The sequence below is a fragment of the Pan troglodytes genome, chromosome 12, assembly GCF_028858775.2.
Source record: "Pan troglodytes isolate AG18354 chromosome 12, NHGRI_mPanTro3-v2.0_pri, whole genome shotgun sequence".
Lineage (NCBI taxonomy): Eukaryota > Metazoa > Chordata > Mammalia > Primates > Hominidae > Pan > Pan troglodytes.
The window spans coordinates 58,885,366-58,911,330 of record NC_072410.2 but is presented as its reverse complement, the minus strand read 5'-3'; the positions used below and the strand labels follow the sequence as shown (position 1 = coordinate 58,911,330).

The 25,965-nt window shown below is 38.5% G+C and overlaps 2 protein-coding genes across 14 annotated transcripts in view; one reads left to right on the top strand and one right to left on the bottom strand.

Moving 5' to 3' along the window:
* Window positions 1-23,739, bottom strand: part of WDPCP (WD repeat containing planar cell polarity effector) — a 729,520-nt gene extending 705,781 nt beyond the window's left edge. For both annotated transcript variants that reach the window (XM_054678456.2, XM_063789783.1), the window contains exon 1: window positions 23,510-23,739. The gene's annotated coding sequence lies outside the window, so the exon portion shown is untranslated. The remainder of the gene's footprint in view (window positions 1-23,509) is intronic.
* A 627-nt stretch (window positions 23,740-24,366) lies between these two features.
* The window catches only part of UGP2 (UDP-glucose pyrophosphorylase 2), a 52,663-nt gene continuing 51,064 nt past the window's right edge, over window positions 24,367-25,965 (top strand). The window contains exons 1-2 of one of the 12 annotated variants that reach the window (XM_063789786.1): window positions 24,392-24,703; window positions 25,531-25,674. In XM_063789786.1, the coding sequence (XP_063645856.1) occupies window positions 25,656-25,674 (19 nt within the window). In that variant the 5' untranslated portion in view covers window positions 24,392-24,703; window positions 25,531-25,655. Of the gene's footprint in view, window positions 24,704-24,944; window positions 25,908-25,965 lie in introns of those variants that run through there. The other 11 variants (XM_063789785.1, XM_063789791.1, XM_063789790.1 and 8 more) reach the window with 11 other exon arrangements.

Below are 25,965 nucleotides of genomic sequence, written 5' to 3'. Positions count from 1 at the left end.
GCTGGAAGAAGCAAGGAAGGATTATCCCCTAGAGTCTTCAGAAGGAGCACAGCCCTGCCAACACCCTGATTTTGGGCTTCTGGCCTCCAGAGCTATGAGAGAATAACCTTTTGTTGTTTTAAGCCACCACGTTTGTAGTCATTTGTTAAGGCAGCCCTAGGAAACTAATACAGGGATATTCCTAAAAATGTGGTATATTCATAAAATGGAATGCTATTCAGTAATAAAAGGAATGAACTACTGACACCCTCAACAACATGGATGACTCTCACAAATAAGTTGAGTGAAAGAAGCCATACACTCAGACATGCACTGTGTAATTTTATTTATATGAAGTTCAAGAACAGGCTAAATTATTCTATGAGAATAGAAATCAGAACAGTGGTTAACCTCTGGGGGCAAAGGTAAGGACTGATGGGAAAGAGGCATGAAAGCAATTTCTGGGGCAATGGAAATATTCTATATCTTGATTAGGACGGTGGGGTTACACAGGCGAATAGTTTGTCAAAAACTCATCAGACACTGCACTCAAGAGCTGCTACTTTTTTTTTTTTTTTTTGAGTCAGAGTCTTGCTCTGTCACCCAGGCTGAAGTGCAGTGGTGTAATCTTGGCTCAGCGCCACCTCTGCTTCCTAGGTTCAAGCAATTCTTCTGCCTCAGCCTCCTGAGTAGCTGGGATTACAGGTGTCCATCACCAAGCCCAGCTAATTGTTGTCTTTTTAGTAGAGACGGGGTTTCGCCATGTTGGCCAGGCTGGTCTCGAACTCCTGACCTCGTGATCCACCCGTCTTGGCCTCCCAAAGTGCTGAGATTACAGGAGTGAGCCACTGCACCCAGCCAAGCTACTACATTTTATTGAGTGTAAATTACAACTTAATTTTTAAAAACTAAGGAATAAACCAAAACAACAAACAGCAATGAGGACTGAAATTACACATTAAGGTAGGGGTTGACAAACTATAGTCCATGGGTTAAATCTTGCCTGCCACCAATAAAATTTTATTGGAACACAGCCAGACCCAATCATTTACATATTGTCTATGGCTGCTTTCACTCTACAAAGGCAGAGTTCAGTAGCTGTGACAGAGACCAGACAGTCTGCAAAGCTGAAAATATTTATTATCTGTCCCTTTACAAAAAAAAGTTTGCCAACCTCTCTACTAAAGTTATAGTCTGTAAGATGACAGCAAGAGTGAGGGGGAAAAATTATAGTCTGTGACTACATTTATAACTATAGAAGCCTCTTCTTGCTCTAACATTCTGTGATTCTCATTATATTTAATGGTATGAATCAGAGATGTCTGTTAAGACACTTGAAATGTCTTTACCGTAGGGCACTTAGGCGAGATTTTCAGCTAAATATTACAATTCTTAGTTATTCCATTTTTTTCTTTCACTTGCCATTTTTAGCAAAATTAATAGTTCACTATTGTACTATCAAAAGTCATCACATGTTATCCATAAACGCATTAACTTATATGGCCTCATCTGTGAGATATGCTAGGCATACAACAGTTCATTACAGAGTAATGAAAGAGAATTGGCAACCAATGGGGCCAGGGCTGACAGAACCAACTAGCAGCCTAAGCAATCCCAAGGCACTATGCAGAGCATAATAAGGGCCTAGCACACTTGGTTGTATTCTTGCAGACATAATTATTAAAAGGGTCTAAGCTGATGGTCTAGGGACTCTGGTGTAGGAGTAACTGAACTTAGAAAGTCAAAGCTATCAGCCAGAAAGGGCTTTCCGTTGCCTTTAGAATAAAAACCACAATCCTTAAAATGGTCACCAATGCCTTGAATAATGTCAACACATAATCAGTGTTGACCTTCAGAAAAATTACTCTGCCAGCCGTCAGAGAGAGCCTGGAGATGAGGAGAACAGTTAGGGGTCACTGGGATAATTTAATTAATAAGAAAACATATACTGAATTCTTGAATTAGGAGAGTGACAGTGGGAACGAAGAAATGAATTCCAGGATAAAGAAAATGTTTATGACCCACTGAATGCATCACTACATAGCAATGAAAATGATCTATGGCTACATACAACACGGATGCATTCACAAACATTATATTGAGCAAAAGAAGCAGGATACAAAAGAATATAAAAAGTATGATTCCTTTCACATAAGGTGCTAAACAGGGGAAAAAACCCACCAAACTATGTTGCTTGAGAATCCTTATAGAGGTGATTTAGTAAGAAAAAGTGATTAAACAATTATCACAAGGGTCAAATTAATGGTTACTTCCAGGAGGAAGAGAAAGGCATATACGAGCTTCTGGGGCTGCAATGTTCTATTTTGCCCTAAGTGGTGGCGATTATATGGGTGCTGGCTGTGTAACAATAACAAATATAAATATACATAAATACAAATGTCTCTTGATATATATTTACTATAAATAGATGTATACACACATATATATAATATACACACATAGATATATGCACTCTTATATATGTTTTCTCCATATATCACAGTTTAAATCAAGGTTTTAAAAAAGATTGTACAGAAATAGCTGAGGTACACTTAATTATGACTTAATTAGGATATGGAGGGCAAAGCAGCTCTGGGTTCAAATCTTGGTTATTTATTAGTAGTGTGACCTTGAACAAGTTATTTAACCTGTCTAAGCCTCAATTTTTATCAGAGGAACTAACAGGGCTGTTATTAGGATTAAAATTTTGATCTGTCATTATTTTTCTGTGACCTTTTCTGACTGATCAGCTGAGGGATCTCCCTCAATTTACTAAAGTTATTACCTGCATTGTAATTTCCTGTGCTTTACTAATGGCTGTGAGTTCCTCAGCACCTTTACAGGTCAGGTGGCTTGGGTTACCCTAATAGTCATAAACCAGCAGGTGGAGGATATTAAGCTTTCTGCTCTGCAAGCCCAGTGGTTCTCAAACATGAGTGTTTATCACAATCTCCTGGAGGACTTGTATTAAAATACAGCTTGCTGGGCTCCACTTTCGGAGTTTTAATTCATAGACATGCAGTAAGACATGAGAATTTGCATTTATTTAACAAGTTCTAGTAAGTTCCCGGGTGATACTGTTGCTTCTGGTCCAGGCACAGTATTTCTAGAACCTCTATTCTAGCCCAATGTCAGAAAAGTTGGTAAACTGGGTCCCCTTCACTTAAAAGAGAGAGGAAGGAGCTTCTTTGCTCTCAGACTCTCCAAGTACAAAGGAGACAGTTTTCACAGACACTTGGCAAGAGAGTGACTCCATCTACCTATGCAGGCCCCCTTTTCCTCTTAGACAGGGGTCAGCCTTCCTGAGCTACAGACTTCATATGTTGCTCATTTACCCTCTCCTATGAGAGCTCACAGATTTTCTCAGAAGCATGGATTACTTCCAAGGGATTCTGGTGGTTGCTTTTAGTCCCTGAGTTGCTCCAGTAAGGAATTGTGGGAAGAGAGAGATCAGGAACATGTGTTCATTTTCTTCCCAAAAACTTCTTCTGTGAGAATTAAGGGAGATAAAAGCATGATGTCTGGGACATTAAGAGTACTTAATAAATGTTACTGTCATTGTTATGACTTCAACTTTTTTGAAGTGGATGTTTGCAAAGATGGTTGCATCATAACAGAAACAGTACATGAGATGAACAGGTTTGTCAGGAAAATGAATAGTAAGGAACATTTTAATGTTTATAAATTTTATATTTATTTTCATATTGATAAATTTTTGTATCATGGCTCTAAGGTTAAAGTTGAGGAATTTTATAAAACAGACCAGATTAGTAATCTGAGAGACAGAGGAGACAACAGAAAGCTTGTGGAGCTTCTTTTGGGAAATAGTGATGCAACCCAGTTTGAGACCTAACTAGCTAGAGGATAACACAAATGCTAGCAGCTGGCTGGCTCGTTTTTGAGACTCGTTTTTGAGAGCAGGCAGTAAGCACATGTTAAGCTTGTGATGTGCTTTGGCAGACAGTCTTGACAAACCTATCTCATTCTTTAAACACATGGTTCCAAAGTTGCTAAGCAAAGTTCAGTCTGAACTTTGACTTTGCCTCCCTTAGAAGCGGGGGCTTGTATATTTTGCAATGCCTCATTAAATATTTCCACATTTTGGTCTCTGCAAAAAAACGTGTGTTCTTTTCAGGAAACAGTTGGTGGTTTTCTGGGGACAATCTTAATATTTGTATCTTAGTTATCCATTCCAATATTATTTCTATGCTTTATACGCTTTCAAATTACTCTGAGGCATTTACCTAGGTTCTAGGAATTACACAAACCTTAAAGTAAAAAAAACAACAAACAAAAATCCCATATAAATTTAACTTAAATTTATTAAAAACTATAGTATATATACTTATTTCTAAAACTTTAGCAACCATTTTGTGGTTTGTTTTTTAAAGCCAAATTATGAACCTATAGCTTTTGAAAATCTACATAGTCAATATTCTTAGAAGTGAAAATGCAATTATAAATTCATTCCACATGATTCAGTTACATTTAATTCGACATGTGACTAGTAGGTACTGGAGACACAGACATGAATAAATGATGATGTCCTTGTCCTTGAGGAGTTCACAGTTCTTCTGACCATGTGTTTGACTATTTGTTTCCACGTCTCTCTCACCCACTAGACTATGATTTGTCTAGTCCCTAGAGGAGGAGGTGACTGACTCTGCCAGGGAGTCTGAACTTGGAGGTGTCATTAAGAAGGTGAACTCTGGGTTGGCTCTTGAAGGATACTAAGATTTGGGGTGAGGAAGTAGGGAGAGAAGGGCAGGACAATCTAAATGGAAATAACAGAATAAGTGCAAAAGCACTGACATGGAAAATAATTGTTAAGATTTACAAGTATCACTGCGTGGCTACAGCTCCTGTGTTCCTTTGAGTGTAGTACAAATGAGGAGGGTAGAGTTAGGTGAGATCAGATGGTGAAAGGTTCTTTTTCTCGTTTAAGGAGTTTTGATTTTACCTGTAGGTGGCTGGGAGACGTGGAAGCTTTGTAAGCAGCAGAGTGACAAGATCAGATTTGTGTTTTGACAACTTCAGTTTCAACAGTACAGAGAGTGGACCATGGTGAACTACCTCAGACAAAAATCTAGTTAGGATGTGGTCACAACAGGCCGTCTATTGCTGTTTCCAATGTTTGACTCAATATTAGTCTCAAATTCTATTTTAAAATTGTTACATAAAATGAAAACAGTCAGTGAAAATGAGCTAAAACTATAGGCCCTACTCAAAGGCTTAAAGCTCAAAATTGAGGATATCAAAGGATTTCAGAAAAAAATACACACACAAACGCACACTTAAGGTATGAAGTTAAGTAGTAAGGATAGGTTTTCAGCACCTTTTCAGTCACTCAGCTAATTAACATAAGAGTAAAATATGAACCACCTCTGTGTGAGGGAAGAGGGATTACGATTGTTGAGATATACTGTGAAACAATTCAATGTTTTATTAAAGAAAATAGAAAAGAGATGGGGTTTGTGAATCAATCAATCTGAACTTCAAAGGGAAAATATGGGGAATAATATTAATAGCTATTCCCAGTTTTTTAAAATTATTCCGTTTTTAATCTCTGTTTTTAAAATTATTATGTAAAATGACTGTTTTGTTTTATGTAACAATTTTAAAATAGAATTTGAGACTAATATTGAGTCAAACATTGGAAATAGCAATAGATGGCCTGTTGTGACTGCATCCTAACCAGACTTTGTCTGAGGTAGTTCACCATGGTCCACTCTCTGTACTGTTGACACTGAAGTTGTCAAAACACAAAGCACTGGCCAATATGTTACCTATTTATTATCACATAATTAAAAGAAATTGGAGTTTGTAGAATTTTTATATTAAAATTCAGCTTTGGAGATTTATTTTAAAACTTTCAAAGTATCAGTTTGCACACACTAAATTTGGATTTTACTTTATTGTATGAATAACATATAACTCACAGATTTGAAAAAGTCAAACAGTAATTAAAAGTAGCTCTTATTTTTTACACAGATCTCAAAATATGAGTGACAGAGAAAAGTATTCAGTCAGCTGAGCACAGTGGCTCACACCTATAATCCCAGCACCTTAGGGGGCCAAGGTGGGAGGACTGCTTGTGGCCGAGAGTTTGTGACCCGCCTGGGCAACATAGCAAGACCCTGTCTCTAAAAGAAAATTTTTAATTAGCTGGGTGTGGTGGCACACAGCGGTAGTCTTAGCTACTCAGGAGGCTGAGGTGGGAGGATTGCTTGAGCCAACTGCATTTCAGCTTGGGCAACAGAGTGAGACCTTGTCTCTAAATATATATATATATTTGATATATATATTTGGTATATATATATTCATTTATTTGATCAGATCTGCTTCTGTTATTATTAACCTATCTTGGTGTCTGTAAAAATACAAAACACCCATTGACAAATTTAATTAAATCTTTGAAAAAATGGCACAACAAATAACTCATCAGAAAAACTCTGATACCAAGTTTTTTGTCTTAAACATTGAACCAAATCCCAAATCTCACTTAAAATGTCTTGTTTTTATTTTTTTCCTCACTTTCATTTTGTAAAATTTCAAGCCTACTTTACTGTTTGTAAATTATACCTCAATTTAAAAAATTTCATTTAGGAACAAAAAGTTTCACCCAAAAAAAAAAAAAACAAAAAACTTTGGCCAGGCGCAGTAGCTCACGTCTGTAATCCCAGCACTTTGGGAGGCCAAGGTGGACAGATCATGAGATCAGGAGTTCAAGACCAGCCTGGTCAATACGGTGATACCCCGTCTCTACTAAAAATACAAAAATTAGCCAAGCGTGGTTGCACGCACCTGTAGTCCCAGCTACTCAGGAGGCTGAGGCAGAATTGCTTGAACCTGGGAGGCGGGGGTTGTAGTGAGCCGAGATTGCACCACTACACTCCAGCCTGGGTGATAGAGCAAGACTCCATCTCAAAAACAAAAACAAACAAACAAACAAACAAAAACTTTTCCAACCGACATAAAAGATAGAAGATAGTACAGTGAATACTAGAATCACTAGAGTAACATTTTGTTGTTTGTTTTCTGTCTCTTTTTCCAGAACCAAATGAAATTAAGTTGCAAACATCATAGACATCATCACACTCTCTCCCTAAATACATTCTCCCCCTAAATACACCAGTAACCTTTAAGGGATATTTTGATAACCAAATTTTGTTATACTCAATGGAATCTTTCAAAAGCCACCATGAAACAAAGAAACAGATATATGTGAACTGTAGAATGGATACAGTGAAATAAAGACTTCATTATATTTGGTCAAAAATGATACTGGAAAAGCACAACAAAATAGTGGGAAATGGGCTGGGCATGGTGGCACATGCCTGGTAATCTCAGCAGTTTGGGAGGCTAAGGCAGGAGGGTTGCTTGAGCCCAAGGGTTTGAGACCAGCCTGAGCAACATAGGGAGACCCCTGTTGATATTGTTTGGCTCTGTGTCCCCTCTCAAATCTCATCTTGAATTGTAATCCCCTTAATTCTCACATGTCAAGGGAGGGAACTGGTGAGAGGTGACTGGATCATAGGGATAGTTTCCCCCATGCCGTTCTCATGATAGTGAGTTTTCATGAGATCTGATGGTTTTATTAGTGTTTGACAGTTCCTCCTCCACATCTTCTCTTTCTCCTGCCACCATGTAAGACATGCCTGCTTCCTCTTCTACCATGATTTTAAGTTTCCTGAGGACTCCCCAGCCACATGGAACTGTGAATCAATTAAACTTCTTTTCTTTATAAATTACCCAATCTCAGGCAGTTCTTACAGTAGTATAAAAATGCACTAATGCACCTATCTCTACAAAAAAAAAAAAAAATTAGCCAGGCATGGTGGCCCATACCCATGGTCCCAGCTACTTGGGAAACTGAAGTGGGAGAACTGCTTGCGCCCAGGAGGTCCAGGCTGCTGTAAGCTGTGATCACGCCACTGCACTCCAGCCTGGACAACATAGCGACCATGTTTCAAAAAAACAAAAAACAAAAAAACAGGAAAAGGAAGGGTTGTTCAATAAAATGCCAGGATAATTAGCCATTTTTTAAAAGAATCAATCAAATCTTTATCTTATACTGTATGCCAAATTAAAATATATTATACATTATAGGTTAAAAAGTCTTAAATCTTACCATTAAAAGAGAAAATAATAGTTTGGTCATTTGTGTATCTCTTTTTGTATTTACAGTTTTCTTAAACTGATATAAGGTTTTTGTACAATATAAATGAGAATCAAATAGATGAGAAAAAGAGAGTAAAGGGAAAAATAAATGAATAATCTTTGGTTAGGTAAAACTTTTAGTCTTAGACACAATGGTGAACTAGCAAAGGAAAATATGTATTTTACAATATAACAGTTAATAATTGACATTTTCACATAATAAAAACGTGAAAGCTGAAAGCAAATTGGGCAAATATTTGTGAAAGGTATTATAATACAAAAGCTCATATAAATCCTTAAGAAATCTTTAAGACCTTAATAAATTTGGGCGCGAGATAAATTTTTAAAATTACAAAAGAAAGGGTGAATGACTTAGAAACATTTGAAAAAATTTCAGTCTCACTAATAAATGCCGGTGAATACAGTTTTTTTCTTTTTTGCCTACTACGAAAGTTTTTGCTTTGCTTAATTTAATACATATCCTCAGAATCAGGTGTCAAGAATACTGTGAAAAGGCCACTCTGCCTCGCTAGTGGGTAATATTTGGCAATATATATTAAAAGGCTCTTATCTTCTGACTTAGCACAGTTCTCAGTATTCATTACGGTGACATCTTGCTGAGTGGAAATAATGTTTTATATAGGCTTTTTGTTGTTGCTATTGTTCAAGGATTGGGAGTCCTATTCAAGCTTCATAGGATAATATGAGGTTTAGTGTTAGAACCCATGAGACCTGGGAAGCACCTCGAGCCAAAAGAGTTCTAGGGATCAGCTGCTCTCTCTTTCTCTGATGGCATCTCCAATTCTCTCTGCAAGTCTGTCCCACTCTCTATTCTCTGCTAACAAACTACATTCTTCTGCTTGTATATGGTTTCTGATTTTATACATCCAGTGCAGATTAGCAGGGGGTTCTGTTCATCATCACCCAGGAATTGAGGTTGATGGAGACTCCATCTCAAAAGTGAACTTTAATCATGTGACAGGGGAAAGGAAACAGAGAATTGTGCACTGACACTTGTTCTTAAAATGTCTGCCCCATAATGATACCTATTACTGCTGCTCACATTTCACTGGCCAAAGCAAGGCACATGGCTACAACTAACTCCAAAGAAGACAAGGAAGAGCAATCTTACCAAATATCCAGGAGGAGAATTGGAATATTTGTGAACAGTTCTTATGATTTCCTTATCTACATCTTTGTGTGCTCACTTAAACTTCTTGTAAATGTGGATTAAATGGAAAGTTACAGTCCTGCATTATCTTTTTTTAAAAAAATTAAAACACATCAGCAAATATTTCCTGACACAAAATTATAAAAATGAGCAAAAAGCCAACATACACATGTATCTTGCTCAATTCAATGCCATTAAAAGTTCAGATGCATCAGTTTGCCAAATTCTCTGTTGAGGAAAAATAGTCACTTACGTACCAAAAATAACACATTAACAATTAAGTATGGTGTCTTACTTCTTATAATAGGATACAGAATACTGTATCCTATTTTTTCTTTTTTGCCTACTAGGAAAGTTTTTGCTTTGCTTAATTTAATACATATCCTCAGAATCAGGAGTCAAGAGTACTGTGAAAAGGCCACTCTGCCTCGCTAGTGGGTAATATTTGGCAATATATATTAAAAGGCTCTTATCTTCTGACTTAGCACAATTCTCAGTATTCATTATGGTGACATCTTGTCACCAGAATACTGTGTCCTATTATAGGTATTTTAAGCAGTCCTTGTTAACTTTTAGTTCTTTTTTCTCTAACTTTTATATTTATGAAAATTAATTCCACTAACAGACACACTAGTGGTGTAACTTTGAAATAAAATTTTTAAAAAGTCTGCTACTTCTTTCTTAGGCTTCTAAGTTAGTTTAATTGAGAAGTATCCTGAAATTATCATTTGGAAATACTTACCTTACTCTTGCATAACCAAAATAGAGAAATAAATTAAATGATAATGCAGATAAGAGTGGAACTGTCATCCATAACTCCTGATTTTAAATATTTTGCATGTTCACCAAATAGCATCCCTCTTCTACTCTTTAAAAAATAAATGCTATACAGTTAAACTTAAAAAATAAATCTGTACTAACAAATATATCATTTTTCTAACTTTGAAGTTCTAATTTTGAAGTTCTCTGTAAGATTTAATTTGGAAAAATGGTCCAAAGCTAAAATTAATTTTGAGAACACTTCTATAGACCATTGTCTTTGTCACAAATCCATTTGGTATTTATTTGACTTTTAGGTCTCCCATCTTTTGAAAAATCTTCTAAAAATGCAAATGTAATCTCTTGTGTCTCAAGACTTTCAGACTTCCTTGAATCTTTCTTCCTTGTAAGTCATCCTAGAAAGACTCCCTAGTGAACAAAATGTGCAAATTTTAAAAGCAGCTTATACTGCATATTTGTAAAAATTCCTTCAATAAACCCCAAAAAATGAGGCAAGAGTTTATTTTCTATTATACAATCCCGTTACCCCTGTTACTTGGCTAACAAAATTAAGCCCTCCTTCTGACCCTGTGTCATTGTATTTTTCTCAATCCTTCAGCTTTGTTTTATTAAACAAAATATGCTCAGTATTTTTCTTGTTTCTTTTCTCTTTGTTTTTCTTAGAATTCTCAAAAGATGTAATATTACTATGATTCAAATAGTTCAATCAAACCAGTGCACAGGTTTTATGGTCTCCTATACATGTTGATTGCATATTGGCCTTATTAGTCACAGCCATCTTTATAGCCAGCAACATTTTAAGAAATTCACTGATCATGGATTCTATAATAATTTATTTAAGAAAGTGAGCTGAGTCTACCATCTCTAACATGATCATTTCATTTGCATAAGACAGACAATCCAACTTAAAATGGCCTAAACGAATAAAAAAAATTATTGGCTCACATAATTTAAAAGTCCATGGATAGCCTGCAGAGGCGGATCTCAGTTAAACGGTTCAAACCTTGTAATCAAAACTCTGTCTCTTCATTCTCCACTATGCTGGCTTCATTTCAGGCTTCATGGAATTCCTAACAAGAGGGATCTTAACATGTCTAGGTAACGTCACTAAGCAGCAAGGTGAGGAATCTCTAGGTCAATAGCTCTGAAGGGCAGCAGCTGTTTGTGGTCTTTTATAGCCACAGAGTTTGTCTTATCTATGGCCAGAAGATGTTGGGTGCAGTTTCATGGGGGTATGCCAAGCAGGTATGATCTAATGGCTAAAATATGCTCATTTGAGCTATATTTAAAGCAACTAGACATGCAAGAATTTGAGTCTGGCACTGGCAGGCTTTGATCTACTGGTCCTAGCCTGCTGCAAAGAAGTAAACATTGGGCTAATACACAGGGGCCATCTTTAATCCATTTATGTAACAATTGAGAAATCTGTCTTTTCTCCCTGGATGTTTTTTAGATCTCTTCTTTATCTTTATTTAGGTGTGGATTTACTTTTTTTTTTTTTTTTCATTCTTCTTGCCACTGTGTCTCCTGAATTTCCCCAGAATGCTCCCAACTCAAAGTTTTTGCATGTCCTAGCACTGCAGCTTGAAAGCATTTCTTCCAGATATATTTTTGGCTTGCTTTCCCAACTGGCTCAAACCTCTGCTCCAACTATTTCCTCAGAGAGGACTTCCCTGAACCCAACTTCTTCAAACTTTCTATCCCTTACCCTGCTTTTTAAATAAAACTTAGTACTACTTGATATTATATGAAATATTTGTTCATCATTCTCCTTCCAAGAATATATATCTATGTGGGGAGAGACCGTTTTACTCATTGCTATATACTTAGTACCTAGAACGGTGCCTAAGGCTCAAACATTTGTTGACTTAATGAAAAAATAACCTCTCCTCTATGCTTCATTTTCTCCTTTTTAGGCAGATGAGGTTTTCTGTGTAACTATGCAGATGGCCCAAATATTTTCACTGTCAGATGGAACACTACTACATACAATCATCAAGGTTGTATTCAAGATCATCCTTAGCATTGGTTTTCTTTGTGACAATGATACCTAAGATTTTTTATTTCTTTTGCTTTGTCTTCTTCCTATTCAATCCATTGCCTGGATTCTAATGTTTTAAACTCTTGCCCCTGCCCTAGCCTTCCCTCTTGTGAGCCTTAAATAATCTTTAAAAATTATTAAGTTTAACTTTTTCTATTTTGCTAAGCAATGGTAAGATTGACTATCATTTTTTTACTCAAGAAAATTGCTTAATATTTGCTTTTGTTAGAAAATATGTATATCACTTTGTGTTATAAAAGCTTATAAATTTGTATTTTTATGTATTAAAACAGAAACATTTAAAATTATTATGATAAAAGTAATACACGAGTTTAAAAACTCAAACATTACAGATGAGCAGAAAAATAAAACATAAAAATGCAGCCAAACAACTGTCTTACAATCCAATTCTACTTCCTACAGTACTTTATTGACCAAAACTCAAGTAGGAAATACATTTTACAGGTATGCAGAAAGCTGAAAAACGTTTCACACATTTTACTCATCTTTACTGTCTTTACTAGTGCAATGCAACCTGATATTTCTTTTTCCTTCTTGTCTCCTAATGTAGGTGGCAACCTACTAAATTGATTTCATTCCCACAGCTTGAAAACACTGCCCAAAAGGTGCCAACATCAAACTGTTTTTAGCTCTTCTGATAGTTACTCCATAATTTAAAATAATACACACGCACTGCACTGCCACTGTTTGGTTCAACTCCTTGCTTTTTTAACAAATTGACTCTACATTTTGAGAATGAACAATGAGAATTTAGCTCAGTTCCAGTACTCTCCATTTTTCTTCCCTTAGTCTTCTCTTTGCAATTTTTAAAATTAAATTATATTACATTCTATTTGCTACTTTATTCCTTTAAAGAATACTTAAACCTATTTCTTGATGTACTTAATTTAGAAAGTGTCTCCTGACTTTTCCATTGTGTAAGATTAAAAAATTTTATCCTTTCGCTTCCTTCCATTTCCCAAATACCATGGGTTACACCAGTACTTTTACATTGTTGATATTTGCATTATTTGCTCTGTTAGAATAATCGTCTTGTGCATTTTGTCTTAAATTTTGTCTTTTATTTTGAAAATTAAAGATTTTTTCAGTATTACAATTTTGTACATCTTATTCACTGCAGAATCAAGTGGTATGAATGGACGTGTGGGAAGAGAAATGTAAGCCGTGTTATTAAATCTACACCTATTGAAGGAGAATGTTCTAGGTGTCAATGTCAAATGGATTTTCTTTTCTTATTATGTCCACTGATTACTCATAATAATGACACATTTTAGTTCATTTCGTCTTTGAGCCATGGCTTATACAATTTTTTTGCCTTTACTAAAGATTCTATTTCTTCTTTCTTGTTGACAAGAGAAGCATCATCAGCCTATCATAAAGATGATTAAGGTTTTTAATAATGATATTTCATAAAGTAAATTTACTTTTTTCTTAAAGCCATTCTCTGAAATTTTCCAGTTTCTTGTCCTATTATTATTAATTATCTTGATGGCCTAAATATTTGTGGTCCTGAAATACCTTTTTATTGCACACCTTCAACAGATCTTTACTGGAACCTCATTACTGAGATCTCATTACTGGGATCTCATGTTCTCTCTTCAGTTCTCTTCTTATTTTGCTAGAACATTTCTTAAGCAATTTTTTCCCCTGAAATGGGTAAAAAGTCAAAAAAAGGTGAGAACATCTTTAATTTATCCTCATCCCTAAATGTTTTGTTTGTCTGTAGAATTCTAGGTTAGAATAATTTTCTCTCAGAACTATAAAGATATTGCTGTTTGAATAATCTAATAATAGTCATCTAATAATCAATGGTGCTAATAAATGACAAAATTCAATCTACTTTAATCTTCCTATCACTCTACTGCTCTTATAAGGGTAACTGACTTTTGTTTGGCTGACTCTCTTTTCTCTCCACAGTTAACTGAATTCTCATAACTGGCCATATCTGATACTCTCCTCTCTGGGCTCTATAGCACACGTTATCCTGGTTTTCTTAAATAATTGGCTATTCTTCCTTATTCTCTCTCAGTTTTCCTTTTTCTATGTGACCGCTAAATGATGGAGTTTATACCCACTTTTCTATTCTGTGTCTTCTCCCTATATGCTCTCATCCATTCTTATGGTTTAAAAAACTATATGTTGACAATTCCTAAATTTATACCAGCAGGCTAGATTTTTTTTCTGAGGTTCAGACTCACATCTTTAAATATCTTCTTGACCTCTGTCTTGTCTGTCTCCTAGGAATTTCAAACTTAAAATGACCAAAATGGATCTCTATCTCTAAATCTGGATCTCCTTCACTCTTTACCACTCAAAAAATGGTCCCATGGTTAACTGTTCCCCTTGACTCTTCCTTTTCATTCCCTCCTCCTAACAACTCCCTCCTCATCTAAGCCATCAGTAATTCCTGTTATTTCCACTTTCAAAATATATCTCTAAACTCTTAAAAATGTAAATCAGGTCATGTCAGTTCTCTGTTTAAAATGATTAGATTGCTTTCCACTGCATTTAGGATAAATTTAAAACATATACAGCCAGGCCTCCAAACTTATATCTTGCCTCTCCAAACTCATTTCTTGCCTCTTGCCATTCTGCACTTATTCATTTCCTCACTCCAGTCTCCTCTCTCCTAGAATACACAATGCTCTGTTTCAGAGCCTTGGTTCTTGCCTTTCTATCTGGCATACTTGCTCCACAGGTCATTATATGGCTGATCTTTTTTCCACTTGAGACATAAAGAATATCTTTGTCAATACACACTGCCACCACATCTTTTAATGAGTGATACTATCCTTTTATATTGATGCTAAATATAATATAATTTAAATTAAACATAATTTAAATAAATTAAAACATAATTTAAATCCCCATATTAGTGATATTTGAATTGTATCCTCGTTTTTAAACATTTAAATAGTTTTTAAATGTTTAAAATGTTTTTAAACTATTAAAACACTGCATGGAATATTTGTGTGTATATATATATAGTGAATATCAAAAGCAATATATTTAAATCATGTGTAAAAATATTTTTTAACATCAAAACCAATCTTTTTTCATTTAAAGAATCTTCAGAACTGTAGAGGAAAAGCACATCTCTAAGTTTGGGGGCATTGATTTGACAAGGAAAGTGATAAAAGGAGATCTCTTCCTCAGAAGGATTTGGAGAATACAGTTTACAGGTGAAAAATGTGTGGACTGAAAAACATAGTCCCATCTTGTGGAAAGATGAAGAGCAGTTCTGGGACTAAGCAAAGAGCAAATGAGTGTGGTTTGAGTGGTTTGAGTTTTCTTTGAGACTACAATTATGGTATGAATTAACTTTTACTATGTATCAATACACTGCACAGGATATAGCTTATCTGGGTGATTCTTCTACTAGTCTTACCTAGTTCACTCATGTGGCCAGTTTGACTCATTAGGCAGTTTAATGAGAGCTGGATAGCCTAAGATGGGCTACAACGCATCTGGCAGCCTGTTTGTCTGTACTGTTTGGTCTAGTGGGGCCTCAACTGGAAAAACTCATCTCTACTTCATGTAGCTTGTCATTTTCCAGCAGGTAATAATGGCCTTCCTCATGCAGCAGTCTCAGGTCAGTATTCCAAGGCATGAGGTTGAAAGCTGAAAAGCTTCTTGAGGCCAAGGCTTAGAAGTCACATAACATTACTTCTGCTGTATTCTATTGGTCAAAGAAAATCACCAGGCCAACACAGACTCCAGGTGTTGGGGTTGGGGGGGGGAAATTCCACCTCCTAATGGGAGGAGTGACAAAGTCACACTGTAAAAGAGCAAGGGGCACAGGGATGGGAAGAATTGTGGCCATCTCTGCAAACAATCTATTACTGCAGGACTTGCTTAGAAGTGATCACTTTTGTGTTATAAAAGTACATTTATAAGTTGATTATTTGCCATCCAAAACATGTTTCCAATAGAAATAATGGGAAAACTCTAATATACACCTATACAGTACTCTACAGTTTTTAAATTCATTCATAAATATCTCATTTGATAATTCATTGAACAAATTTCTTTTGAGTGCCTATTATGTGTCAAGCACTATGATACACTCTGGGGATACAAGAGAGACATGGTCCTTGCTCTTAAAGAGCTTATAGTCTATGAAGGGGAAATAAATATTTAATAAGTTATAATAGTAAATCAATTAATAACAATAACTTGAGATTAATCTTATGATATGGCAATACAGGGAATAATCATTAGCTGAACTTACACTCTGTGCTAACAGAGTGAGAAGATCTTTATAATAACTCAGGCCAGGCACAGTGGCTCACACCTGTAATCCCAGCACTTTGGGAGGCCAAGGCGGGAGGATCACTTGAGGTCAGGAGTTCGAGACCGGCCTGGCCAACATGGTGAAACTCCATCTCTACTAAAAATATAAAAACTAGCCAGGTGTGGTGGCAGGCACCTGTAATCCCAGCTACTCAAGAGACTGAGGCAGGAGAATCGCTTAAACCCGGGAGGTGGAGGTTGCAGTGAGCTGAGGCTATGCCACTGCACTCCAGCCTGGGTGACAGAGTGAGACTCCATCTCAAAAAACAAACAAACACCTCTGTATTATATAATAACTCTCTGTCTGCTGAGACAAGCTATTAGTTGTTATTCTCATCTTTAAGTGAGGAAATTAAGATTCATAAGGTTATCTAAGTAATTTATCCAAGGTTACTCAGGTTTAAGTGACAAAATTTGAAATAAAAAAAAGACCTATTTTCCAAACTCTGCTTTTTCCAATGTACTCCTCTGCTTCCCTAGACACCAATATGCGAAAACAGAAAAACACCAATAAATTAAAACCAACCAACCAATCCTTACATGATGGTACATATTTTGTGGAGATTCTTTTGAAGAGACTTCAGTGTTTACAGTTTCAGAGACTGACCATGTAATATATAGCATACCTAATCTAGAATATCATCTATAATGTTGAGGAATTTTGCTTACTTCCTAACTCTTTCTAGACCCAGAATCTAGACTGTTATCACTTGGGTTCACTGGGTTGAGAAAAAGCCATTTAAAAAATAATATAAGAAGAGGTTCTTTAACATGACAATCTAAAGACAACAAAAAGGATTTTAGATGAGAATGACTAAATTGAATTTCCACTATAAGAATGAACTATAGTATGGTCAGTTTACTAAGCAATGAACTTAATTAGGAATATATACACCTTGCTTGGCCTCAAATTCTCTTTAGAATAAGAAAGAATATAAATTATAAATAAATATATGAACATGTGTAAGTGTATGCCAACATACACACACACACACACACAAATTTCAAATAATTATCAATGTGGTTTTATCACTGTTTTATTCCTTCTCACTAGGAAACTGGTAAAACCTTCAGCCTAACATAGCTTAAGCAAAGGTCTATCTGTATTCTTTTTTCTTTCATTATCCTATTACTCCATTTGTGACTTTATCTGGTCTCCATTCCATGCTGGTCTGTGTTAGAAAGGCTTACATATCAAACAGCTGAACATCTCTCAGTCTGTCTGTGATGCTGCAAATCCAGACAGCAGTCTTCAATAAATTTATTTCTATTACCCAAATAGTCTGTTTTTAATTTGTTGCTGTACAGATCCATGCAAAGCTAGAACTTCAGTAAGTTGCTGACCTCTTAACATTTTCTTTGTAAACTCTTGTTGTAAGTCACTGATAATTGAGAATGGCCTCTGTCTTTCTCCTAGTACTGCTCTCTGCTCCAAATTCTCATTTTTTTTTTAATATGCTGCTCAGCAGTTGTGAGAGAGGTAATATAGACCAGAATTTTCTAATTATATGTTTTGAATGACTTAAAGCTGTGAAGCATATTGATTCTTTCAGGCCTGGGGCACGCAAGTTGGGAACCCCTGGCCTGGTTGCAGTCCAGCTGCTAGCAGCATTTACCAGAGCTTCCTGGAAGGTGGCCAAGAGGAGCAGCATCTCTACAGGTAGAGTGGATGATAAAAAAACATCTAATAATTCCACAGGACTCTTATCCAAGGTGAAGAGTGGTATGTTCAGTAGCTGGTTCCTGAAGTAGATGTCCAGATAATGGAACACCTACCTCCTTGGCTGTGCTCAGCACATTGCAGCCAACATGGAGCTCCTGGATGGTGCAGCTCTGGTGGCTCTGAAACTCTGATTTCGTAGACATTGGATATTTTTCGTTAGCAGCTGAAGTGCCCTTTTTGTGGCATCCAAAGTAGTTTTGGTCTGACTGATCCAACAATGCATGCATGTTTTATAAATTAAAGCTTCATCATTATTTTAAAGTACTTTCTAGAAAAAAGTACTGCTATTCATTATTGGCATTTTGGTACTATCTGGATTTTTTTTTTTAAGCTGTGTATTCTTACTGAAATTTAAAAAAAAAATTGAAGTGCAATTTAAAATGGCACCAGAAGCCAGGCGTCATGGCTCAAACTTGTAATCCCAGCACTTTGGGAGGCCGAGGTGGGCGGATCACTTGAGGTCAGGAGTTTGAGACCAGCCTGGCCAACATGGTGAAACCCTGTCTCTACCAAAAAAATACAAAAATTAGCCAGGTGAGGTGGCAGGCCCCTGTAATCCCAGCTACTTGGGAGACTGAGGCAGGAGAATTGCTTGAACCTGGGAGGCGGAGGTTGCAGTGAGCAGAGACTGCACCACTTCACTCCAGCCTGGGTGACAGAGCGAGACTCCATCTCAAAAAAAAAAAAAAAAAAAGAAGAAAACAGTATTACTAGAGAACTTCAGTCATTAAGAGATTACTTGTCCCGGATAAAGGCCTGACCATTTGCACTCCTTTCTGTTTTGATGGAGAGGGGTAGCAAATCAACCTCCAGAAACCGAAGGGAGAAAATTTTCCTCCCTGTGGGTTTTTGGAGTCAGATAGCTTCAGTTCAGATCCTGGTTCTGTCACATAGTAGCTATGTGATCTAAAAAAAAAAAAAAAAATTAAATTAAATAAAAATAATAATAAAATGGCACCAGAACTTAACATTAGTATTTCATATTTTTTCCTGTAGTTTTTTCTCTAAATATGACATTCCTCCTCTTTTTCATTAGAGAGAAAAAATAGTTACTTTTTATTCTCTAATCATATTATCCATCTAATGACATAGAATTATTCAATTATTTAATCTTCACCCAAAAAGCAGTCCTGAGAATCTTCTCTTTATTTTATTTTTATTTTTTGAGACAAAGTCTTGTTCTGTAGCCCAGGCTGGAGTGCAGTGGCGCGACCTCAGCTCACTGCAAACTCCGCCTCCCATGTTCAAGTGAGTTTTGTGCCTTAGCCTCCCAAGTAGCTAGGATTACAGGCGCCTGCCACAAAGCCCAGCTAATTTTTGTATTTTAGTAGAGAAGGGGGTTTAATCACGTTGGCCAGGCTGCTCTCAAACTCCTGACCTCAGATGATCCACCAGCTTTGGCCTCCCAAAGTGCTGGGATTACAGGTGTGAGCCATTGCACCCAGCTGAGAATCTTCTCTTTAATATTTCGTTAGGTTGGTGGGTGTGAAATGCTTAAAATACATTCCCTGAGACTAAGTTAGGAAACAGAAGTTCTTTATCCTTTCCTTTCCAGTGGTGGCACTAGCAGGAAATTTAATAAACTAGACCAGAGGCAGAGATGTTTAGAAAACCATCAAAAGTCATTTGATGGAATGCACAACAGGGAATCTTTAATATAGTTGAAAGAGGCAGAAAAAATAGAATTAAACTGAATGCTTTTCTCTTCACAACTCTTCTCTGTGAGGATTTCAAAGTCAATAAGTAACCTGAACTTCTATACATATATCACTACAGTAAATCAAAATAATATTTATTCTATCTATGAGTTTGGTAAAAGATGGTTTCTTTTTAGTTTTTTTATCTTTTCAAATTATAATCACATAACAATCTACGCTTGTTAAAATCCCTGAGAGAATATAGGGAGTTTATTTATGTTTTTTCCTGGGCCATTCACTAAAGGGAATGGCTCTATTGCCTCTATAATCAAAGGGGCGGACACGATTTGGAGATACAGTTTTGCACATGAGAGAAATACAACAACCTCATGGGTGTCACCATTTCTCACCAACACTCTCCTCTGGGGAACATGCAGAACAGACTAAACAGAAAACAAAATAGTAAGGACCTGCTTCCTTCAACTTTCAGAGGAGAATCTAGAGGGGAATTATTGATAAACATGAACAAGATAATGTATGTTTTGATTAAACATGCTTGGGAGCCTAATGACTTTTAAAACCACTTAGAAGATTGGTTTATGAACCTTTAATTAACTATTCATAATGTGAACTAACTTCATTTTTTAAAGCATCTCAGTTATTTGAAATAATTGCTACTGCTCTGATGTAAAAGTTATATAACTCTCAAATATAACTTAAAAATCATACTGTGAACAAATGGAAGGATATGTCATAATTTAAATTCACAACTTGTTTCAGCAAACTTCCTGGTTCATTAACAGGGTGTTGGCAACAGGAAAGAATGAAGTCTTTCTCTTCCTCAAGTATTTGGAAACCCATTCATTTTTAGACAACTCATTCTTAGTAGTCCATCTCATAGATATAATTTGATATCTTTTTCCAGTTAAGCCCGTTTGGTTACCTTTTTACTCAAGTGAAATGCCCTATTGTTAGATGTAGTCAGTTACTGGCAACTGCTGACTGAGTAACAGTAGCCCCTTTTTCCTCTCTCATGTGGGTGGCCTAGGATTTAGATGGGTACAGATGGGAGCCAATATTGAGTATGGGCAACAGTCCAGTGGATAACTGTTGCCTGGTCTCTTGGCTAAACACTTTGGGCATGACACAGAAATTTTTATGTCTAGTACATGTTCGCTCAAACTACACTGCTTTATTTTCTTGAATGTAGAGGATAGGCAAGAAAAAATAAAGGACCACACACATTGATGATCTGTATACTTATTTCATACCTTTAACAATTCCTAAAGCACTCCTTATTAGATAATGCTCATGGGTAGTTAGCACAGCTTATTGTAAAGTCATCAGGGCATTTGCTGCTATTATTCTTATAATTTGGCCCAGGTTCATCTCCTAGGTGGAAATAACTGAAACTTAAAAAACGTTACCTCTAAATATAAACTTTTTATGTTTTATATGGCTCTCAAAGAGCAAAGAGTAGGGGCGGGCCTGTGGCTTACGCCTGTAATTCCAGCACTTCGGGAGTCTGAGGCAGGAGGATTACCTGAGGTCAGGAGTTTGAGACAAGCCTGGCCAACACGCCGAAACCCTGTCTCTACTAAAAATACAAAAACTAGCCAGGTGGGGACCTGTAATCCTGGCTACTCAGGAGGCTGAGGCATGAGAATCCAGCTACTCAGGAGGCGGAGGTTGCATTGAGCCGAGATCGCGCCACTGCACTCCAGCCTGGGTGACAGAGCGAAACTCTATCTCAAAGAAAAAAAAAAAGAGTGGAGAGTAGGATACAACACTGTGAGTTAAAATGATTTAGTGGCACTAAACTGGTCATTCAATATATACTTATGGAATGTTCGCTATGTACCAGACACTGTGCCAAGCATTAAATCTAAAAAGGCACCAAAAAAGATGCTTAGAAATAGGACCACAGACATGGTTTCCTTGCTGTTGATAGAGAGCTCCTGTCTAAAGCAAAGGAAAAAGATATGGTGAGGTTGTTATACATCCTAGGATATGGGACTGGGTAAACCAAACTGAGTTTCCTCAAGTTTCTATGGGAAAGTAGAAAGAAGGAAGAAATTATAGGCAGAATTTGTATCATCCGTGGATGGTCGCATATGGAACCAGACAAAAACTGGCTTCCAGGCTTTCTTTCTAATTCACAATCCACTTCACTCCACCTCCTTAACCCTGTACACACTCTTATCAGCCCCCATCTTCATTCTTTGGATCCCCCCACCCCAGGTTTCTGCAAAGGTAAAATCTATAAATCTACCGATGTTACAGATTTCTAATGATACAGATGATCAACATCATGCACCTTGAAGGGATATTCCAGAGTAGTATCTTATGAAAAAAAGGATTAAAGATACACACACTTGCCCAGAGAAAGCAATTTTTCAATGACTGAAATATATAAAGGGAAATAGGTAACTGCTTTCTAAGCATGTCTTTGCTCCATGGCCATCAAGAACTCCACCTCTTTCTTTCCTATCTCCACAGGATTTGTCAAGTGAGGTTGTTCTTAGTGGCTCTGAGAGAGTGGGAAGCTCGTTTACAAAGTGTTTGTGGGTTCAAAATTTAAATTTATACCGATGTATACAGAAATTTCATTTTATAAGTACTGTTTGGAAATATTTGGAAACTAAGCTTCTAGAGTGCTACTTCTCTAAGAACTAGTGACTGAGTAGTTACAGATGTAACCCCTGAAGATGGGTAGTTAGTTACCTTTTGGAGAGTTCTTGAGGCAGCAAGTGTACAACAACCTTTGGTACTGTATCTCAATATTCAATCACTCATAAATCAAGATGCCATTCTTAGGTATTAACAAATGCTCTTGCTGCAATTAAAACCCATTTCCTTTTTAATCTTCCATGAAGGCAGAAAATACAGTAACTGATCATCGTTTCTTATAATAAACCTTGTATAATTAAAAACTCGCCAGGCGCGGTGGCTCACGCCTGTAATCCCAGCACTTTGGGAGGCTGAGGCAGGCGGATCACAAGGTCAGGGGTTTGAGACCAGCCTGGCCAACATGGCGAAACCCCGCCTCTACTAAAAATACAAAAACTAGCCAGATGCGGTGGCACGAGCCTGCGGTCCCAGCTACTCGAGAGGCTAAGGCAGGAGAATCGCTTGAACCCGGGAGGCGGAGGTTGCAGTGAGCCTAGACTGTGCCATTGCACTCCAGCCTGGGCGACAGAGCAAGACTCCGTCTCAAAACGAAAACAAAAACAAAACAACAACAACAAATAAATCTCTTCATTGTCCTTCATCTTTTGCAGGCTAAGTAACCCTACGTGGCCCAAATCTTTTGGTAGTATTTTATTTTGGTACTAATGCTCATTGGTAAAGACTGCTTTTTCAGTGCTAGAACAATTTTTGTACTGTATACAAAGGATGTAGAGATTTTGTTAAGATCTTCAGTCTCCAAATGCTGTTATTAAACTGTAGACATCTGGATTTTAGACACTTTTTTTGTTTTGTCTGGGGAAAATTCGTTTTACGGCCGAGAGGTTTTGAGTGTAATCTTTTTGGATTTCATGTAAGAAACACAGTACCAATGGTTGTCATTCTCTAGTATAACAATTTTTCACTAGCCTTTTCTGTGTTGTTTGTTCTAATAACATTTCCATATAAAGACGTAGAACCAAAAAATCAAAGTTCCTTTGTTTAGACAATGAGTCATTAAAAAATTCTCACTTTACCTTGGTTGATTAGTGTTGCCCAAAGCCTCAAACTCTTCTGTAATTACTGTACTTGTTTATTGGAGGCACTTAAGAGAAGGCGCTGGCAATTCATCGGTCCTGGTGCAGGCTATTTGAGTCTTAAAGAGGAAATGCAAAGTCTGAAATGCACTCGCTGCCAGCCACACTGAGTCTTAGGTGCAGGTGGGGTTGACGGTACCAGGTGTGATTTGACAAGCCGCGGGCTGGCCCTGTAACAGTCCCCAGGCTAGTGTCAAGTTCCGTGTAACATCCTCTTTCCTTGAGGACTTCAAGAATCTACCAAAAGCAAAGCATCTCTTGAGGAGTAACTTAAGCCAGTTCCACGTTGAAGAGAAAAGTAAACGCCTATCACAGCAGAAATCTCTACAGGATTAGGAACCGGGGCAATGGGGATGGTGGTGGTTCCGGTGAGGGAGCCTTCACTTGTCACTTTCTTCAATGCCTAAACCCTCCTTTTGTTAGCTGGCCCACACAGGCCAATGCCTACTCCCTAACGCATCCTCACCCTCCCCCAACCAGATGTGATGGGGGGAGCAAGCGTCCCCTGAGAAGCGTCTGGGCTCCCTCGGGGCAGCTGCGGTGGGGAGCTCCGGCTCTATCCGCAGGGCTTTCTTTAGTCCCTAGTCAGCGGGAATATTTTTACTGATTGGAAAAATAACCAGTCGTGCTCAGGTGCTCTCCCTCACTGAGATATACTGGCGAGGCTTCCCTGGCCGCAACGCCGCCGTAAGTACTGCTCCCACGCGCGGTATCCCCGCGTACTGCTCAGTGCCCAACTCCGACGGGCTCTCAAGTGCCGCAACGCCCCGCCCCTTGCCACCTCCGCACGTCTCATTGGCCAGAGCCTGCGTCCGCCTCGGCTCCTGACTGGCGGCTGCGCCTGTCGGTCCGTGCGGCAGGGACATTTCCGCATTGAAGGGGCTGCTCCGAATGGAGGGGGAGGGGAGGTGTTTAGGAGAAAGTAGGGGCTGTGGGTGTCGGGAGCCGGCTGACGGGTGGACAAGGGGGGGTTAGCAGCTGGGCTACGACCGTTAGGGAGGGGCTCAAGGTGTGCATGTGTGAGGGAAGAGAGAGAGAGAGAAGGGCGCCTCAGAGGTGACTTTCAGCCTGCGAGCCTTCTTCCCGGGGCGCCATAAACGCCCCCAATTTCCCAGCTGCTAAAGGAAGAGGAAGGTGGGTCTCGCTGGCGGCTTGAGGAGGGGCGGGGTTGGGCTTCCGGCGACCCCCTGGATGAGTGTGTTTCCCGCTCTCCCTGGCCCGCTGTGTGGTCTCGGAGGTGGAATTTGGGATTGTGAGGAGCGCAGGGCAGGCGGGGCGAGAATATGTGCGGGAAGGGTCGGTGCCCTCCCTTGGGACTCCCGCGCCGGTGCACGGGTCTGCCTCTAGCCGGTGACCCCTTAGTGTCCGCTGCGGGGGAGGGGCAGCGTAGCCTTCGGCCCCTACCGAGAAAAAGCTGCGGCCGGGTTTCACTGCTTGAGGCGGGAAGGCGGGGAGCTGAGGCCCCGACTGGTCGGCCAGCCAGAGCGTGGAATTGGTAGCGCCTCCTAGTCCCAGGATGTTTATGGCTGGTGAAAATGGTTGCACTGCCCCCGCTTGCCGGCCTCGCCCGCCTCCCCGACCCCTGCTTGGGCGGGAGCCGCTGTTAACCGGGGTTTTCGGGGGAGGCGGTTGGGGGCTGGATGGCGGCGCGGGGAGGGGGCAGCTAGGGGCGCGGCCTGCCAGAGCCTCCTGCAGTCCAGCCCTGGAGGGCGTGGGGACTGGGGGGCGGTGAAATAGCCGCTGTAGGTCCGCCTCTTTCATTGAAGAAATTTAAGTTCGTGTGGTTTTACCTTTTCCGGGAGTCTCCAGCTGGCCCTCATTTGTGTCCGGAGCTCAGGAGTTCCCAAACCGACTCAGTCGCACCAAGTTTCCGTCTTTTGGAATTGGGGAAGGAGTTTCTTTCTTTCTTTTTTTTTCTTGAGCCAGTTTTAATCGCTTTGAATAAATACTCCCTTAAGTAGTTAAATATAGGAGGAGAAAGAATACATCGGTTGTTAAAGCAGGAGAGGAAGAGAGACCTGCCCTATAGCGTGACTCCTCTAGAAAAAAAAAAAAAAAAGCCGGAGTATTTTACTAAGCCCCTAAAATGTCGAGATTTGTACAAGGTAAGAAATGCTGCTGCTTATATCCCGAGTTGCTTCAGGCGAATTTGGGTACTGACAGTGGAGAGGTTGGTGGGTGGTTTGGAAGTGGAAATGTTCATTTGAGATAACATTTGCGAAACCCTTTTCGTTGAATTGTCATCTGAGCTGCCTTGAGCTGCTGGGTTGACGTTCCAGACGCGTATAATTTATGTTCCTGTACCCTGCTGGGTTTAGTTTTGCCTCCCTGAAATCAGGTTAGTAGTACCGTCGCTTTCCTGGATAGTGGCTGTAAGTGATAAAACAGGATTTTTG